We start from the raw sequence: 19633 nt of genomic DNA, 5'->3' as shown, positions 1-19633 counted from the left end.
ACTTGACGTCTTAACAAAAAGATTCCATTATGTCTAATGCCTAATGTCTTCAGTGAGCTATTTAAACAAATACTTTTAGCAAAAAGGACAATAGCGCACATATCTGTTGCTTTGATCATTCAGCGATTGTAGAGCAGCACCCACTTAGTGTCTCACGCTGTGACGATTCATACGCTCACTGCTTGCATGAGGACATTAAAGCCTAATATTTAACTTATCATATTCTGGGCATTCTGGTAATATGATCATGGATCAATGCAACATGCTCCAGTTCATCATGAAAGCATCGGACCTAATGGGAATAACATGGGAGTATGCAAAATGAAACTATACTGACACATCCTAGATGTATGCCAAGATCCATGAAAACACATGGCGGACATTCAAGACAGAAAATGTAGACTAATGCCGATGACAAGAAAACGGCATTGCATATATGTTTTGCACTGACTTTCTGGCAAAATGTCTGAGTCTAATATTAGGTGGATGTGGTTATAATTTTTTTTCTGTTCCTGTGAAAGAAATCTGGCATGTGTAAAAGCTAATATCAGGGAAGAGATCAAAATCATTAATTAGAAAAATACGACTGCTCTAGGTGTAAAACCATGCAAATGATATTCAAAGTGAGGATCTATATTAGTACAGTAGAATAATGACAGTGGCACTTCTAATGCTATGTCAGTATGCGAAAACTCTTTTGCTTAAGAGACTGTATTTTGTCATTTTGTGAAGAAAACCAAGAAAGGTTGTCAAATATGCAAAGAAGATTGCATTAAAGAATTTGGATTCTGCAAAACCAAAACTCAGTTTCACAATCATTCATTCATTCAGTTGTTGGCTGGTACTGATATTTTACACAACACACTTTCACTGTTGCCATCATGACAAAGGAATAGGCTAGATCCCCGCAAAATGAACATTTTACTTAATTGCATGGGAGATATTTTTTAAAATGTTCATACAATATCCATACATTGAGTCAATAGTGTCCACTGTCCGGTGTTGTTTTTAGACACCACTGACTTTGACTGTACGGACAGTTAAAACATTCTTCAAAAGATCTTCCTTGACGTTCCACAGAACAAAGAAAGTCATACGGGTTTGGAACGACATGAGGGTGAATAAATAATGACAGAATTGTCATTTTGGGGTGAACAATCTCTTTAAGAGCACACTCGCCAGAACTCTCATCAGCATAACCGCTACAAATACTTCATACTGAAAACTAATCATGTTTATAAGAATGCTTCTCAAACCATCAGTTTTTAAACAACTTGCTGCTGCAGTCAGACTTAATCATTGGCATGCAGTGTGAAGATAATGCATTTAGCGTTACGATTGTCTTATCCACACTGATTAAACGGCTGCAAAGCATAACCATTTTTCCTTCCTACACTGCTCATCTTTGTGTACCGCTGCTCCCTAAGTGTGACTGAAATATGTTATGCAGAGAGCTGAACATTTTTGAGATGCAAAAACGAATTTCACTGCAAAGAGTCATTTAGAATCAAATGGACTGTTTTCATCGCCTGCACATGGAAATATGCAAGAAAATCTGAAGTGCAAAGCGTCTGTATGCGTCTGTATTATGGTAATCAGTTATTTCAAGATACTCTACTCATGTTGATTGTCAAACTAATCTCAGAAAACAAAGTCTACAATAATATATCAATGGTTTCTTCATTTTCCTTTTCCTGTTTCATGCGGGTGCTCTTTAAACTGGAATCTTTTGAATGAAACGAACGCTGAAGCAGGGTGGCATCTTTCACTTTGTTCACTGTGATGTTGAATGTGGCACAGTTGTTGGAATAATGGGGCCAGGATTAAGATTTCATCCTTCAGCCCGACACATTGCTGCAGACAGCTTCGCAGCTTTGCCGAGCTGTCTTCAGCACCACTGCTGTGGCTCCAGATAATTTTTTTTTCTCACTCTGACTGCTTTGATATGGAAAAAAAAAACACCAGAGTGGTCGCTCTCTTTGCTTCAATCGCCTTTTCCTGCTGTGTGACAATTCCCTGCACCTAGATTCATTCCAAAAAGTGCCCACTCCCCCCACTCACATGCACTTTGAGCAGTCCAGTCAACCTTCACAGTCAAGCCCTATACTATCCAAATGTCAGCTGAAGGCATTGCGAGAAATTATACCCATCCAACAATCTCTAACCTAAAGCCTAGACCTAACACATAGACCTGTTTAACTTCTAATCATTGAAGAACAGAAAGAGAAAAAAAAGAGACAGGTGATCCTGTAGCACTACAAATGTACAATTAAAAAATTCAATACAAATGAATTGTTTTATAATTAGTTATAGACTGATATATTGGCCAGCAGAGACACAAATTAACTTTTCTATTTAATGGATCACTGAATCATTCTCTCAGTCGTTTCATTCAAAAACACCATTCAAAAAGGAATGAAACACCACTGTATGCTGCCGTGGCTTTGTCTGGAACTATTTTGCCAATGCCAAAATAGAGCAAAACCAACAATATTCACAAGATTGTCCCTAAAAACTAACTTAATATTAACTTGCTTATATTTAGGGGAAACAGCACTCTTGCTTGTGTGATATTGCATTAACTTTATCATATGATACAAAAATAACAAAAACTCATACAGGGGCATTTTCTGCCCATATATCTTTAATTTTGGGGGCATTTTTGCCATAAGCGACTGTTAATTTCAGAACCTATTGTCCAGGCCCATTAATTAGCCATTTGTAAATTATCACCCTTCTCATTAAAAATGGCACATTTCTTGTTTTTTTTTTAGATATTTAAGTGAGTACATTTTGTTTACAACAATTATAAGGTAGTTCAGCAAAAAAAAAAAAAATATATATATATATATATATTTATTTTATCATCTTGTTTAAAATGTATGGAAGCCTGTTTCCAATGTGGAATAAAACATATGGTAATTGTAACTTTTTTTTATCACAATTCTGACTTTTTGTCTCGCAATTCTAAATTTTTGCCTCAGAATTCTGAGAAAAACTGTTATAAGATTAAAAGTTGCAATTACATTTTGTATTTTTTATTCCATGATGAAAACAGGTGTCCATAAAAAATTTCCTTTATACATTTCTTAAAATCAAAATCTTACATTTTTGAGCACTGCTAGATTTTATTTAGCAGTTTCTGTTTACCTTTATGGTTTTTGCCACTTTATCAATGTATTTAAGCCCAATTAGTCCAGGGCAAAAGTGAGGGTGAGGGCAAAAGATATTAACCGATTAACCTGCTTATGGTCAGCAGGGGGCCCTTCAAACATGGCTTGCAAATGGTGTTTAAAACCACTACTGAGACCAACAGGAAAAAAGGAAACTCACTTCAGTCCATTGACCTTGGTTCTGTACCATGAGCATGACGCAGGGGTCAGACTTATTGAGCGTGTCTCGGTCCAACAGGGACTTGCAGGAAACACGCAGCTCCACCTTGGATACGCAAGCGGCAGGGCCTCCTATGCCTGCCACTGGGGACGTCGCTTCCTGTGAGTCACTCATCCTGACAGAAAGTTGAGTGCGGAGGGTCAGCTGGAGATGGGAGACGGCGGTGCCAATGGGCTGATCTTTAAAAGCCTCAGTTTGATTGAAGCAGGACTCTCCCATGCAGGGAGTCTATTTTTTTATGTGACCTTGTGTTGTTTCTGCGTAAAGCAAAGGATGTGGGATGTCTTAAAACATATCTGTCAGTTCGACTTACAGTTCTCTACTGAGAGACATCTCTATGTCTGATTCGCTTTAAAGGAGAATGGGCTGCTGGGAGTGGTTCAGATATAAAGGGATCAGATGGGATGTTGTAAATCAGAGATGTCCATTAGTATTACAACCGCAAAATCCCAGATGAGATCTTCAGTTGACAGCCTCTTCCACAACAGACTCCTAAGTGAGAAATAAGCACATGTGGGTAAGAAATATCAGGATGTACTTTCTAAATGCACTTTTAACATCCAATGAATGGTCAAAAGCACTGAAACCACGCGGTCATCAAAAACACAGCTTACAATGTACACACAGTTAGGATTCACATGTGAGTAGATAGATATAATTGCATGGACTGAGTTAATGAACATCCACGTGTTGGATTTCCTTACTCAGATTTTGCAACAGTTGAAGTTAGTCAAGCATATTTGTGGTGATGACCAACAGAAAGCTGCTTGGTTTGAAAGTGGCTCCTGTGTGAGCTATATATGCTTCACATATCACTAACATTACTGACAATGGCAACAATTTTACCCATAATTTTAATCAGGTTAACCCTTTAACCTGACAATCAGAATATCTTGATCATCGGACAATTTTCTAAAACTGAGCATTCTGTTGAAACCTTTAGGCTACATTATTTATATTTAGCCTACTTGCATTTTTATTGTTTAAATTTACAGTTACTTTAATTGTGGGAATATAGTCAAATTTGAAGTGGGTTAACTACTTTGTAGAGGTAAATAGTGAAAACCCGAATTTTCGTGCAACAGTTCCGAGACTTTGACTTTCTTTACATTTTTTTACATATATTTCTCTAATCGAGTGGAAAAAGTAATGGAAATGTTTACGTTTTCGATGTTCTGTGATTATAATACTAAAAAATGAGGGATACCGTTTAGGGGCCGTTCACCCAGAACGCGTTTTTACATTCCACTGCGCTACTTTTCCTTTGTTTTCATGTAAACATACACAGTCTGGCTTTTGCATCGCCTCGCACATGACACCGGGTTCAAAATAGTAAAAAGAAATTCAACTGGGGAAAAAACACGTCCATGTAGAACTAGAGTCATTTTTAGCCCCCTCGCACCTTTTAATTTGACTTCCTTTCTAGTGCTCAAGCTAACCCGTCCCCTATAATTCGTGCTCTGCGGTCATATTTTGATATCACATTACCAGTAACATTTATAGTGTGTTTTATGTATTAGATATTCACCCTTTGAAAGATCAAATCACCAAAAGCAATGCGTAAATCTATCAGCCGGCATTGCAATGCGCTCCAGCGCGCGTGGTTCAGCACCACAGATCATGGACAGCTCCTCTCACATCCACTCACTACAACAATCACTCCAGCCATTAATACACTGCTAAGAACGTGAGCTTTCCTACACTGCTATCTCTTGTGTCTGAACTATCATTTGATTCAAATGCTTAACATCTGAACCACAAGTTAAGAATCACAGGCTACGACAAATGAAATGATTAAACGTGTGATCACTTGATCTTCATGTAATTGGCGCTTGTAGGCTACTACTTGATGAGTCTACATAGTTTTAGTATGCAACACGAAAACGCCAAACTTTTTTCGTTTAACGCAAAGAATCCAGTGTAAACATCGTGAAGAAAATGACAATAACGTAACATGAAGTGACTGTTAATAGATGACACTTTAGTCCAGTAAACTTAATCTCTCTCGCGTCTGCAACCCAACATTTGTTTAGTAGCCTAATTAACCCACAGTTCACTTCATATCCTCTATTATTTAATCTTATGAATATAATTGTCGATAAACGAGTTTAGTTTATTTTGGCTGCATCCTTTACCACTCCGCAAAAATTTGCAAGCAATGACAAGTTAGATACCACATGTAAACAACCTAATCAGTTGTCCCTAAATATAGCCTAACTAACAACACTGCATATGCAAAGCAGCATATAGTCTAATAGTAGTAATAATTATTATTATTATTATTATTATTAATAATAATAACAATAATAATCATTCAAATTCCTTGATGACTAACAGCAAACATAATCTATTAAGTCTAAATAAGAGAGCTGGGTTCTCACCTGCTGTTGCTGCTGCTCTTCTCTCAGTGTGTGTGTGTGTGGGGAGAGAGAGAGAGAGAGAGAGAGAGAGAGAGAGAGAGAGAGAGTTTTTGCCGTCATGTTACGTCGAAGAGCTACATTGGAGTGAATTTAACAGCCTCAGCTGGGAAAAGTCTTTGACTGACGTCAATTTCGCCAAGAATCGGTATCCCAAGCTTGAATGAGTGTGCAGACGTCATTTATAGCCTATAAGGGATCCATTTTGAGGAGATGACTTTCATGAATTGCATGTGCCACTGTGAGATTTTGAGTGTTTTGTTGTTGTTGTTTCTTTAAATAAACTTAGGGAATTGCATGTGCGACTGTGAGATTTTGAAGGATTTTTCTTTTTTTCTTTTCTTAATAAACTTAGGGAATTGCATGTGCCACTGTGAGTGTTTTTTTTTTTTTTTTTTTTTTTTTATCTTAGGGGTGTAATATAAAAAAAAAAAAACTTTAATAACAGGGTTGGTGTGTACAGTTTAGACATTACTAGCCTCAAGGCCATGGTTATAAGTAAAACTATACCAACTTAGCCTACCATACAAAATCATGGAAAGTTGACATATCCTTACATAAAGAGGAGATTTTTAATTTCCCTTCCAGTTCCATGCACTTCCTAAAAGGATGATTATGGAATTTTGACAGAATTCTTCTATTATTTATTAAATTATAATTAAAATTATAAAAGTCTCTGAACCGCTGGTGTTTTTTAACCACATCAACTAACTTCTGAATTTCTTGTTATGCTATATTATTATCAAATATTGGATTCAATAATTTCATCAACTTGTTTTCTTACATTTCGCACAAGTTTTATATTTCTCTTTGAAAGTGGCTGGTCATACACCTCGAGCTCGGATCATTGAAGTCTATAACCAATTAATTCCAAAAAGAAATACAAAACCTGTACTAATTAAAAGCAAAACTTTGTAACCAGGATCTCAGAACGATGTCAGTGTAGGAATGGCTTAGTATTAGCCTTGCCACATGAGCGAGATTTTCAAGGCTCTAGAGTTATTGAAATGATTTATGTTATTTTTTCTGGTAGCATAATGGCATAGTGGTGTAATGGTGAAAAAGTGGTGAAACTAGTATTGTTAGACTATTCTTACATAATATTACTAAGATACCTAATGCTTTCATTCCAAATCTGACTAGAGTTTTATTTTGGGGATTTTAAGAAAAAGAATTGTCTTCACATATATAGACAAGATTTTGAGATAAACAAGAAATGGCATTCTCATTTAATTGGAGATAGTTTCCTGTCATTTGTTTAGTGAGCAGCATGGATGCATGTTGACAGGATATAACATAACTTGTAAATCAATTAAGAAGAGTAATTAACGGCTTATAGCTTTCTGAAGCCATACCCAGAGGTAAAACGCCTACATGTTTGCAAGTAACAAATGCCATTATTGTGCTCACAGAACCTTTTTTCATCCCACCCACATTTTTTTTCTTGTTTCTTTCTTTTTTTTTTTTTATAGGACAGAGTTAGATTGGTCAGGAAGTGAAGTGAGAAAGAGAATGGAAATGGCTTCATCAGAGATAAAGTGCTATTTAGTTTCTGCAAAATAAGCCGTTGTGGCCACTGTGCTGATCATCAGGTTCTGATGATTCTGTCTGCCACTCCATCACGAATCCTGATGAGAAGGACTAACAATACTAGATTTCAACCAGAAAGAGGAAACACATTTGCTTAAATGTATAGTTTACACAAAAATGAATATTTGCTGCAAATGTACTCACTGTCAGGCATCCAAGATGTACATAAGCCGTTTTTTTTATTTTTTAATCACATTTGGAGAAACTGCACTGAATGGGTGCCATCAGAATGGGCCTAAATAGCTGATACAAATCACAATAATCCACAAGTAATCCACACGACTCCAGTAAATTGAAAAGTCAGTTGTTTGAAAAAAAAAAAAAAAAAATCATTCAATCAAGATGTTTATAACATAACCCAATGCTTCCGACTGAAAAACGACTCCTCTATCCCATACTGCTTTCTCCAGTGAAAAAGTTGAGCAGAATGCATATGAACATCTTAAAAATAATAATAATAATAAAAAGTATTAAAAGTATTTCCCCAAGACTACTTTAAATATGCTGATATATACATGGTTTTCAATTGGCAGCATTTTAGTCAACATCTGTCCTGTTCACCTGAATATCATTATGCTAAAATATTTATTTTGTATTGCACTCTAGGAATATGGTTCTTTAAAAAATCTTCACATATATAGTAACAGTTCTATATATATATATATATATATATATATATATATATATATAAATTATTTAGCACCAAAAATAGCTGAAGAACCCAGATCTGGCACTGTTTAGAACTATTTTTCTTAAGTGTGTAGATAAAACATATGAATGGTACCCATTTTCCAGTGTTTTAACAAGTGGTCTAAATTAACTCTTTCCACCAGTTTCACTGATCAAGGGTAACTAGGACACACTCTCTACATCTTATGTAACCTCATACGTGATTATCTCCCCACTCATCTCCACTGGGTCAAGATATTTTTGGTTTATTGATCCATGTGTAGGTTTTCATGGAAAAAAAATCCCAATGGTTCATTGATTGTGGACAGCCCCAATTATAACGGTCCCTTTACTTCACTTATAATTGATTTGGGCCACTTCAGCTTCAGTTTCAGTGACACTCAGTTCAGCAGCGCTGGAAAATGTACAATTATTCGAATCATTCACAGTTATTTCCACATTAAAGCAGTCTCTAAACCATCTGTGTGCAAAAGCCTCTGAGAAACGAGTTTATAAAACAGGGCACACAATACAAGCAAAGATAGCACCAAAACACAGCCCTGGCATGAACTGAAATAAAATATGTATTCTCCTGCTCGAACTCACACACACACACAGCATATAATGATGTGGGAATGCAATGTTTGCATAATACACCCACAGTCCATTCAAAACCACCACCGGCCATTATGACATCACCTACAGGACAGAGAATAATGGCATTTATAAACATTGAAACAGCTGATCTGTATCAGTATCAGACTTTCTGAAAAATAGTATTTTTTTCCCCCACCCACACACTGACAATCAGCTGTCTCCAACGTTGTTTGATTCACATTCTGCAAAACATCTATATAGAAACATTCAGATTTGAAATGATATATGTGTGTGTAAATTATATTTCTTAAATTATGATTAGAACTACAATTTTTGGTGGACTATCCCTTTAGCAACTCTTACTAGTGCAGGCCTGGAAAAATAATTTTAGTGCAGGGATGGAAAAATAATGTAAATGCAGTCCTTACCCAGATCCAGCATAAAAAATAAAGTTAGCAGTTATCTTAGAAAAAAAAAAAAAAAGTTATTGCTAAACCAACCACTTAGAAAACTTTCAAAATCAATAAAGGTAAACACTGCCATCTTCTGGTGAATATTAAAAATATCAATATCACTCTCCTAAAAAAGGTTATGCATTTGTAAGTTACTTTTGATGCATAAATTTTATAAGTGCTTGATTACAGGAATTAAACCAATGACTTTAGCCATGTTTTTAAGCATACTCAAACAGAAAAAAAAAAAAGAATAGTTTCTTTTTTCTGCATTGTCGCCTGCACCCTCTATCATCACCCAGTGAGAGGAACTCCTAAACATCAGTCTAAATAAGTCACTTGAGACAGAAGAACTATACACATACATATCCTCTTAAAAGCAGACAAATCAACTTTTTTTCCTCCAAGAAAAGACTCCAAAAGCATGATTTTTTTTAGACATTTATTTTTTGACAGTTCCTTACAAAGTATGGTTTATTTCTTCTTTTCGGGATCCTGCTCTGCGGCCTCCTTCGCCCTCTTGGCACGGATGCCGAACAGACGGGCGTTGGCACGGGCCATACGCAGGCTGGCAAAGGCCTTGAAGTTCTTCTCGTCCTCTGAGATCACGCGGGCCTTCTCTTTCTTGTACACCTGCAGAGAATATGGACACTTCCTCAGTTGCAGCAGAACACTTCGTTATACATCAAGAGCTGAGTTTACATTAAACGTCTTATTTCCACACATTTCCCAACCTGCATCTTATTCCTGAAATGAAATAAGACCAGTTTAAACCTGCAAACAGTATATAAAGTTTGTTTTTATCCACCTGGCCTGAGTATGATTTAATACATCACACTTTATGGCTCTGCAGGGTTTACGAAGGTAAATTTCAAGAAAATTTACTTCAAAGAAACTTATTAGTTCAAAGAAACTTATAAATTAAGGAACAAATTGAATGAAACAATACATCAATAGGTTCTGTAAATACAACTTCCAAAAGATGTCCATTACTGTAATTCATTTTGAAAAGCTCACGTTCCTACACCTCTGCCCTCAACCACTAGAATATGCAAATAATTTTTACTGCACTTTCTAACCACACGAGTGTTCTTCCTCACTATATCGCTCTTGTTTTCCCGTGCAAATGTCTAAACATTCTTTAATCGAGATACATTTACTTGAGAAACAAAACAAGACAAAATGTCTGGTTCACTGAGAAATTGATCAAAATATTGAAAAACAACATCTGCCAATGATTCAAGAAAAATATGTTTAATTCAAAGGGAAAACAAGATTTCATTTACATATGTTAGGTTTTAAACTGAACTTAATTTTGTTCAATCTCAAAAACAACCGCATATGTTCAAAAGTAAACATGCATCTCAAATAAATGTGCCTTGATTTAATGAGAATTTTTTTTTTTTGGCAGTGCAACATTCAATGCCATGACTTTATGAATTTAAGATTGCTAATATTTACACGGCCTGATAGCTTACACTGTAAATCAGTGATAGCAGACTGTTACAAAAAATGCCAGAGAAATATTTAGCAGGCTAAATATTTGGAATACAGTACAACTCTAAATCTTGCCGTGTGAAATGTTTTGACTAGAGGTGACATTCGCAAATGACAAATATAATATAGTAGGCTTTATAGTGTTAAGGACGAGATACATACGTTTTTGATGGGCATGACGGGTCCAGTAAGCTGTGTAGCCATCTTGACCTCCTCCTCCTACACACACACACACAAAACAGTGTCAAAAGACCCGAAAACAAACAAAAACACTACTGCATAAGGCTAAACGTTTGCAGTCATCAGCTGTAAAAGGGTTCAAAGTCATCAAGGGTGTGCAGAGATTCCGGAGAAAGTGTCATCATTTGACTGCAAACACTAAAGCTGTTACCCGTTACAATACACTGCATTTTAGTCCTGCTGCCATATTATACATTGAAGGCTATGATTTACAATGAATAACAGCTTCAAAACAACATCTATCTCAAGAAAGGTCAGAGTTATGAACAGAAGGAAGCCACTTACAGTGCTGTCTCCCTTCTTGGGCGCAGAAGCCTTCCTGGGGAAGATGATGAGTTTGGAGCGGTACTCCTTCAGCCTCTGAACGTTGGCCTGCAGAGACTCTGTGGATCGGTTACGCCGACGAGGGTCAACGGCGATGCCGATGGTGCGGGCCACCTTCTTGTTGATTCCTGCTGCCTGTATAAGCAAATTACAGAGCAACGTGAGACCTGATTGTGCTGTAACAGCTGGAACACATGAATAACGTCAGCATCAACAGTCATCAGAATATAGGGTTCAAAGGAGGTCATCAATGAAGTACAGAGATTCCGGAGAATTGTCATCATTTGACTGTCTGAAATAACCATAAATGAAAGAAGAAAAAGCCTCATAGTTAAAATGGATAGTTCACAAAATAATTATCATTTATTCACCCTCTTGTCATTCCAAACCCACAAGACTTGAGAGGTTTCTGTCCAATCATTGAAAGCCCAGGTAACCAAAACCGGAAGATTCAAAAGCACAACGTGTTGTAAAATGAAACCATATAAAATGGTTTAACCCGAATCTTGTGAAAAGTAATGATGTGAATAAATGTCCTAATAAAAACATTTATATACAACAATTGCCTGTACAGCATGTACAACAACATATACACCAAGGCCTTTTTGGATCTTCTAAGTTTTGGTTACCTGGATTTTCAGAAACTTCAAGATACATTTAACATCTTGTGTTTCAAACATTAATCAAAGAGTGAGGGTGAGTAAACTACAAATTTCATATTTGTGACCCTGACCACAAAACCAGTCTGAAGTCACACAGTTAGGCTACATTTGTAGCAATAGCCAACAACACATTGTATGGGTCAAAATTGTAAATTTTTCTTTAATGCCAAAAAGCATTAGGATATTAAGTAAAGATCATGTTCCATGGCGATATTTTTTATACTTCCTACTGTAAATATCTTAATTTTTGATTAGTAATATGCATTGCTAAGAACTTAATATTTATAACTTTACTTTTTTTTTTCTAACAAACCATACCTCAACGGAAAGCTTATATATTCAGCTTTTAGATGTGCAAATATCAATAAAAAAAAAAAAAAAAAAAGAATTGTAGTCCAGGGTCACATTCGGGTGAACTAACTGATTAAAAATTTGCTGGAAAAAAAAAAGTTTTGAAAGTGATTCCAACGATATTGTTTTTTTTGTCTTCATCGTTATAGTTGAGGTGTGGACTCTGCTGTTCTTTAATACTGAAAACGATTTTTAGAACTATATCTTTATCGTTATCTTTATAGTTATCGTCCTTGGTGTGAACGGGCCTTTAGGCTATATTTGTACCAATAGCCAACAACACATTGTATGGGTCAAAACTATAAATTTTTCTTTAATGCCAAATATCATTAAGATATTAAGTAAAGATCATGTTCCATTGAAATATTTTTAAAATTTCCTACTGTTAATATCTCAAAACTTAATTTTTGATTAGTAATATGCATTGCTAAGAACTTAATTTGGATACCTTTAAAAGTATTTTTTTTCTTCTAACAAACCATACCTCAACGTAAAGCTTATTTATTCAGCTTTTAGATGCTGTGCAAAAAAAAAAAAAAAAAAAAAAAAGGACTGGTTTTGTAGTCCAGGGTCACATTCGGGTGAACTAACTGAATAAAAAACTAGCAATAATGTGGCATCAACCTTACCTTCAACTCCTCCAGAGTGAACCCGCGTCCGGCACGGATCTTGGTGTGATACCGGATGGTCGGACACCTGACCGCTGGCCGGAGAGGTCCAGAAACAGGTCTTGGGGCGATGCGACGAGCCTTTGCCTGACGGGCCTTACGTCTGAGGAAAAAACATGATGCATTTTAATAAAGTGATGATTTCCACGAACTATTAAAATCCATCTGTCAGTAGACTTGTGTTACCTGCGGATCTTTCTGGCAGGCTGGTTGAACCAGGTGCGCACTCTCTTCTGCCAGTCTTTATGAAAGTGAGGGTTCAAGATCATGCCATTCCGACTGGGAGCCATGACTGTTCACTCCTGATGAAAAACAACACACTCCAGCAATGAGCACACAGTTCCCTGCTCCACTTCACATATATCTCAACTAGCATTAACTGAAGCTGTGCACGGTCGCTTATGGTTTCTGCACGCTCATGAAAGCTATTAAATCACTTCTGTAATGTTTTTTAAGTATGTAGTCCAGTCCACTCACTCCATGTGAGCTCCGCTGTGGCCTGACTGCGTGTCATGCTCGTGGTTTACAGCGCTGAGACAGCAACAGCTCGGTATAAGACGACAGTAAACAGTCTAATGTGTGTTTTATTAAGGTTTCCAAACACCTGACTGGTTCACGAGCGGCTGTTTAACACTTCAAACTCATATTCGAAAGAGCACACGGGGGTATGGAGAGAGCGACGGAGCAGTGTGTGCTAAAATGACCTTTTAATCTCTCAGAAATGTATAATACTGGAAATAGAGCCATGTTTACACATTAAACAAATTACACTTTAAGACTGGACTACTTTAAATATCATATGATAAACAGTTAATAAGGATTAATGCGGATAAACCTGATGTTTAGCCGGAATAAATGCACATACCGTCTACAGCGGAAAATGGCTGAAAAGGAAAAGGAAATGACAACGCGGGGCTTTATGGGAAGTGAAGAGAGGAGCCAATAGCAACGACCGATGTGCCCGTCTACCGGAAGTGTGAAGCTGGTTTTTGTTGTGACAAATCAGCAGTCAGCACGTGGATGGACGTAGATTAAAAGTTCGACAACTAATAGTTCACCACTACTACTACTACTAATTATTAGTATTCATTTAATAGCTAATAAAGTGAATGTAAAGGAGAACGTTGTTAATTTAACGCGGTAAACTAAAAAAATGCATACATAGATACGTGCATGCAAAAAAAAAAGTTCATTAACATAATCGAACATAAATTAAATTGACAATCGAAATTACAATTAAAATGCTGACTAAACGATCACACTCCATCATAATAAATAAATGACAAAGCAGCGATGTATGAATATGCAAGTAAAATGCTTTCTATTTAGTAACAATATTTTTAAACATAAGGAAAACTTACATCACTGTAGAAAACTGAAAATGTATATACACGGAATTTTATTCAAATCTGTTCTAAATGGGCCTGCTTTATAAACTAGAAAACTGTATGTTTTCATGTTCAGCCACTTTTGAAATTCTCTAATATTTCTATGGGATTTGGGAAACTTAAAAACTCTTGAAAGAGTTGTCTGTAGTCTAGTAAGAGAATTTTAAAAGGTGTGATTACATGGAAACCGTGGTACATCTGTAGTAAGCATTGCTTTGCGTCCTAAAGAACAGCAATTCTCTAAATGAAAAACCTGTTAGAGGTGCATAGGTTCTTTCTTATTTTGACAGATAAACTTTCAAATTAAACTTAAATTTTTGTAAACTTGTATGGTAAACAAAGGCTTATATAAGTATACATCTATTTGCCTTTTACACTTATGTAATGAATGTCATTCATCTCACAAGGTCAAGATAATATCAGCCATATTTGATTCGCTGGTCGCATCTCATTACATAAAGTCTTAGAATACATAACTACTAATCAGTTTTTAAAATGTATAAAACAAGTACAACTATAATCTGTATATAGTTACCAAAATAAGTTATCATTATAAACATCTAAATAAATGTCCTGTAGGCCAAGGAGTTTGAATGAATCTGCTGTGAATTCTTTTACACAGGTTACAGGGGTTTTTTTTCTTTTCTTTCCAGGCAGAAAAAGATACTATGATCACCCTTCATTAATCATTGATCCCTGGAACACAGAAACTCATCAGTCTTTTAATCTCAGGGCAAAGGTCAGGGTGTGCTGTGCTGCGAGGTGCTCTTGGTTCCCTTCTGCACGTGTGCCCTTCTTTTCTCTATCTATCTCAGCATCAAGAGAAATTCAGCTTTGCATCACAGGAATAAATTACATTTTAAAATATCAAAATAGAAAACAGCTATTTTAAATAGCAATAATATTTCACAACATTGCAGTTTTAATGTATTTGTAATTAAAAATAAGCGCAGCCTTGGTGAGCAATTAAGTCTAACTTCAAAAACAAAGAATCTTGTAGATATTTTTGGTAATATATGATGGAAGCACTTGCTGTAAAGTACATCAGAAGCAATGCTTCACATTCATGTGTTAAACTCATCATTTATTATATGCTTTAAGTTATAAGAACAATACTTTACTGGGTCAAATTTGAACATACCAGAATACAGACGCAAACTGGCTCACAATGTTACATTTTCAATTTTATTGCATGTCATATTACGTCAACGTCACACACGTTATATTAACAAATGTACTATTTAAGACAATCAGCAGAACCAGCCCTGTCTTTGTTTGAGTCCATGTAAAGCACCTCAAACTGTATCCAAAAGCCCTCGAAATATTTGGCTTTTGACTCCAAAATACATGATTTTGTTAAGCTCATACAAAAGGGTATTCTAGGGAATCCTTAAAGGCTCTGAATGATCAATAATAACAAATAACGAAGGTCTGAACACCTTTATGAATCGAGGGATTTGATGAATTTTTCATAAGCAGCTTCATCCATGAGTTCGTCAAGTTCTGCAGGTTTCTCTATGGTCATCTTAATTAACCATCCTTGAGGAGGGAGAAAGGAATGTTAGCATATTCCACATCCACGTACAGTATTGTGTGATTTCAGTTTAATAAGAGACAAACAGCTGCACTCACCGTCTTCATAGCAGGCTTTATTTACTAGTCCTGGGTTATCGGTCAGATTTGTGTTGATTTCGGTCACCTCTCCGGTCAGTGGAGAATACAACTCACTAGCAGCTTTGACGCTTTCTAAAGCACCGAACTCCTCTGAAAAACAAATACATGTCATGTTGTCTGTGCTGTAGCAGGGCAAAGGCAAAAGATGGGGATTTCAGCTTCTTCTCACCCATTTGTTCAAGCTTCGTTCCCACTTCTGGAAGCCCACAGTATACCACATCACCTAACGCTTCCTATAGCGATTGAACAGAGAAAATGAAAGACATTTATTAATAAGGAAGATCATTTTAAACTAAACTTGAAAACTGCATTAAAAAAAAAAAATATTGCAATAACAATATAACGTTTAAAGGGATACTCCATCCCAAAATGAAAATTTTGTCATTAATCATTTACCCCATGTCGTTCCAAACCTCGTAAAAGCTCTGTTCGTCTTCATTTTGGATGAAAATCGGGAGGCTTGAGACTGTCCCATAGACTGCCAAGTAAATAACAGTGTCAAGGTCCATAAAAGGTATGAAAGTCGTCGTTAGAATACTCCGTCTGCCATCAGACGTGCAATCTGGGTTATATGAAGTGACGGGAACACATTTTCCAATTTAACAAAAAAGAAATAAAGACTTTATTCAACAATTCCTTTGTCAACAGTCTCCTCTGTGTCTCTCCAAATCACCGTATGCTCTTCTGTACCATCCGCGCCACAAGAATGTGCTGTTTCTACGTGTATTTAGCTTTGATTTGAAAGAAAACAGCGCATCCTTGTTATTTACTTGGCAGTCTATGGGACAGTCACAGGCCTCCCGGTTTTCATCCAAAATATCTTAAATTGTGTTCTGAAGACGAATGGCGCTTTTACGGGTTTGGAACGACATGGGGGTAAGTGATTAATGACAAAATTTTCATTTTGGGGTGGAGTATCCCTTTAAAGTCAACATCAGATTAAAATGGACCCCTCCCCCTATAGTTTTTTTGCATGTTATTACAAAGACACATGCACAAAAAAAGAAGAAAAAAAGGGTGTGCATATATTGAAGCTTGTTTCTGCCAAGAATCAAAAACTAAAAACTAAAAAATTTAATTGTGATATCTCACAGTTCAGTCTCTCTTTTTGTTTTTTGTTTTTTAAGAATAGCGAGAAACTCAGAAATATGACTTTTTCTCTTCCAATTCTGAATTGACATCTCACAATGCAGACTTTTTCCCTCAGAATTCTGTTTTTCAATTGTCAATTCAATTTCAAATGTTTTATCTTTTTATACTTTTTACTACTTATTCTGTAAAGGAGGGGACCTTTGCAGAATAAGTAGTAAAAAGTATAAAAAGATAAAACATTTGAAATTGAATTGACACCATCTTTAAACACTTCTTTCTTTCTAAAGAGGAGCACACCTGAGCAAAGTTGCTGATGCCAACCGTGCCCACACTCCCCTCCACTCTCACCCATTCGTGTTTGTCTGTAAACTTCAGAGCTGGAAAAACACAAGAGAATAGAAATAATAATAAGATCAAGATAAACAGAACCATTCATTAAAATAACATATCCCCAAAAAAAAAAAAAAAGTGTCCTGTGAATTACTCTCCCACATAGTGTTATTTTAGTATACTATTAAATATTATTTTGAATGAGCTTTTATTTTTATATTTTCAGTTTTGATTTCAGTTCGTGCTTTGTGACTTTATTTAAAAAACATTTCTATATAGTTTTGATTTCTTTTTATTTTAGTAATTTCAAATTTTTAAGTGCAAGTTTATTTAATATTAAAATTTTACTCCAGTTACTGAACAATACAAGTATAGTAGTTTTAATTTTAGTTAAGAATAACAACAGTATTCTCATGTTATGAAAAAACAACTAAAACAAACACTTTTTAGTTTGGAATGAGATGAGAATCACTATTTGGCCTATTTTGGCACAATTTACATTCTTTTGGTTTCAAAGAACCATTCCTTAAAACATAAGTTTTCATTCAAGGACATTTTCTTTTTGCATAAATATTAACTTATGCCGATGATAGTTTGACCATTCAAACTCCATAAAGTTAATGATGCATCAATTTCCAGGTCTGTCTTTCCATTTCACTACAGGTTTTCTGAATTCTTCTAATAAATCTTATAAATTACTGTACTGAACACGATGCAGTCACTGAGGGCGGAAGCAACTGTAAAAGGTCAGGTTAAGGCATGCCAAACGGTGTGCTTTCTGTGCCAGATAATTGCAAAATAACATCCTGCTTTCAAACAGGTTTCTCAAACACCCATTTTGGGGTTTCTGTACAACAAACCCATAAAATTAGAATAACATGATGAAACAAATGATCCAAATTAAATGCAAGCATGATTAAAATGTCAAGATGCCTCCATTTCCCAAGACTTGATTCAGAGAGAAAATCATTGACTGTTCTTAATTTGATATAAATGTAATATTAACAGTCTGGCAAACCAATGAACACCATCAACTGAGGACTCCCAGAGGGGCAAAGCCTCAACTGACTCGGATTCTAGCATCAGCCCATGCAGAAACAATACAGGTTTAAACCAGATTGTGAGCAGGGCTGAAAGCTGAAGCATGGCTGGGCTTTATGCGAGACACTCCTGTAGTTATTTTTGATCTTGAGGCATCTGGGGAAACATAATAAAGGTGAAGCAGTCTAATTTCATAGATTTCGTGAATGGCAGATTTAAGTGAGATCATGTGAGTCAGGGGCCTCTGGTCAAACTTCACGGGCACAAGATGCAGCACAGTCTTAACTTTAATTAGCTTCAATCTCAAAATGATTAGAGCCACATGATAATACTGAACCGAGACAACTAGTCAAGCGTGGCGAGTTTGATCCGATGAAAGCGTCAGGAAAAAAAAATAAAAAAATCACACTGACCAGTTAAAGAACACTGTGCAATTTTAACACTTAACATAAAAGGAAGCCTATGTAATAGTTCCAAAAATAAGAGGGAATTTAAACGAAAGATTCGAATTCGAAAATTCGAATCCGATAAGTAACTTTCTGCGAATAAATCACTGGAATGTATCAAACGCCTGCGGACCTTCACGACGTAACGTAACAAACGAACCAAAGTAACCATCGTTAAATCCCAATACAAATTCAGTTGATAAGCAAACCTTAGCATTTAGAAGATTAAAGTTTTAAAAAAAGACCAAAGGGCAAACGGGAATGCAGCAGTTCTTGCGGCAAAGCTAAATGCGAGATGTAAAACGGAGGAGCCGTGAAGTTCTGTAAAGTTTTTACCTCCCGAGAGCCGTGAGCTCGTGTAAAGCGTCCTTAAACCGTTTGGTCTTAGGGAATTTTGGCACGTCCAGATATGTGCAGATCTCGAGAGCAGGGGCAATGCTGCCGAGAAGTTTGCCGAAACGCATCGGAGCGCCGCACACATCGCCATCTTCACCGACTCTAAGCTTCAGTCATGAAATAACAAGCTGATGCACTTGACCGCGCGAGAGGCGCGCTCCCGCTGAACCACAGACCCCACAGTGCTGATAAGTTTGACTGAGAATAAAGATATCGATAACGAAATACACAGTAAACGACCTGTTATACAAAGTCCAAGCATGATGAAAGCAAAAGTGTAGCACAAGGAGTAGAAATTCCTTAGTTTTGAGAGCTGTGGAAAAGCAAAGCAAGTTTCTTCACATACGGACTTTAAGCCATATATAGGCTAATAATAATAATAATTATGACACAAGATTTCAAACCA

General features: G+C 36.2%; 3 protein-coding genes and 2 non-coding genes across 5 annotated transcripts in view; all 5 read right to left on the bottom strand.

Annotated features, from left to right (window-relative positions):
* The window catches only part of LOC109065267 (copine-7), a 53829-nt gene extending 47895 nt beyond the window's left edge, over positions 1-5934 (bottom strand). The window contains exons 1-2 of the mRNA XM_042728642.1: positions 5775-5934; positions 3334-3885 (exon numbers count right to left, since the gene is read on the bottom strand). Coding sequence (XP_042584576.1) covers positions 3334-3612 — 279 coding nt within the window. The 5' untranslated portion in view covers positions 3613-3885; positions 5775-5934. The remainder of the gene's footprint in view (positions 1-3333; positions 3886-5774) is intronic.
* A 3589-nt stretch (positions 5935-9523) lies between these two features.
* On the bottom strand, positions 9524-13868 carry LOC109088790 (60S ribosomal protein L13). The gene is made up of 6 exons (XM_019102921.2): positions 13726-13868; positions 13047-13162; positions 12822-12963; positions 11141-11314; positions 10778-10834; positions 9524-9751 (listed from the first exon to the last, which is right to left on the bottom strand). Exons 2-6 carry the CDS (start codon positions 13148-13150, stop codon positions 9593-9595), a joined length of 636 nt encoding a protein of 211 aa, XP_018958466.1. The 5' UTR covers positions 13151-13162; positions 13726-13868; the 3' UTR covers positions 9524-9592.
* Positions 10900-10979, bottom strand: LOC122138101. The gene has a single exon (XR_006155313.1). It is a non-coding gene; the product is annotated as a small nucleolar RNA MBII-202 (small nucleolar RNA).
* On the bottom strand, positions 11377-11462 carry LOC122138102. The gene has a single exon (XR_006155314.1). It is a non-coding gene; the product is annotated as a small nucleolar RNA MBII-202 (small nucleolar RNA).
* Positions 13869-15411: 1543 nt separating the features above from the next.
* Positions 15412-19422, bottom strand: LOC109088742 (glycine cleavage system H protein, mitochondrial-like). Its single transcript, XM_042728640.1, has 5 exons — positions 19168-19422; positions 17312-17391; positions 16092-16155; positions 15881-16012; positions 15412-15787 (listed from the first exon to the last, which is right to left on the bottom strand). Exons 1-5 carry the CDS (start codon positions 19316-19318, stop codon positions 15690-15692), a joined length of 525 nt encoding a protein of 174 aa, XP_042584574.1. The 5' UTR covers positions 19319-19422; the 3' UTR covers positions 15412-15689.
* Between the last annotated feature and the right edge of the window lie 211 nt (positions 19423-19633).

The sequence above is a fragment of the Cyprinus carpio genome, chromosome B7, assembly GCF_018340385.1.
Source record: "Cyprinus carpio isolate SPL01 chromosome B7, ASM1834038v1, whole genome shotgun sequence".
NCBI classification, from domain to species: domain Eukaryota; kingdom Metazoa; phylum Chordata; class Actinopteri; order Cypriniformes; family Cyprinidae; genus Cyprinus; species Cyprinus carpio.
This window is presented reverse-complemented; position numbering and strand designations above follow the sequence as displayed.

Coding starts and splice junctions, on each gene's coding strand:
- LOC109088790 (XM_019102921.2), bottom strand. CDS start 13,150: ATGGCTCCCAGTCGGAATGGCATGATCTTGAACCCTCACTTTCATAAA. Junction 11,315..12,821: donor TCACTCTGGAGGAGTTGAAG/GTAAGGTTGATG, acceptor TTGCTTATACAG/GCAGCAGGAATCAACAAGAA. Junction 9,752..10,777: donor CCGTCATGCCCATCAAAAAC/GTATGTATCTCG, acceptor TATTCTCTGCAG/GTGTACAAGAAAGAGAAGGC.
- LOC109088742 (XM_042728640.1), bottom strand. CDS start 19,318: ATGGCGATGTGTGCGGCGCTCCGATGCGTTTCGGCAAACTTCTCGGCA. Junction 17,392..19,167: donor GAGCTCACGGCTCTCGGGAG/GTAAAAACTTTA, acceptor GTGTTTTTCCAG/CTCTGAAGTTTACAGACAAA. Junction 16,156..17,311: donor GCATCAGCAACTTTGCTCAG/GTGTGCTCCTCT, acceptor CAATCGCTATAG/GAAGCGTTAGGTGATGTGGT.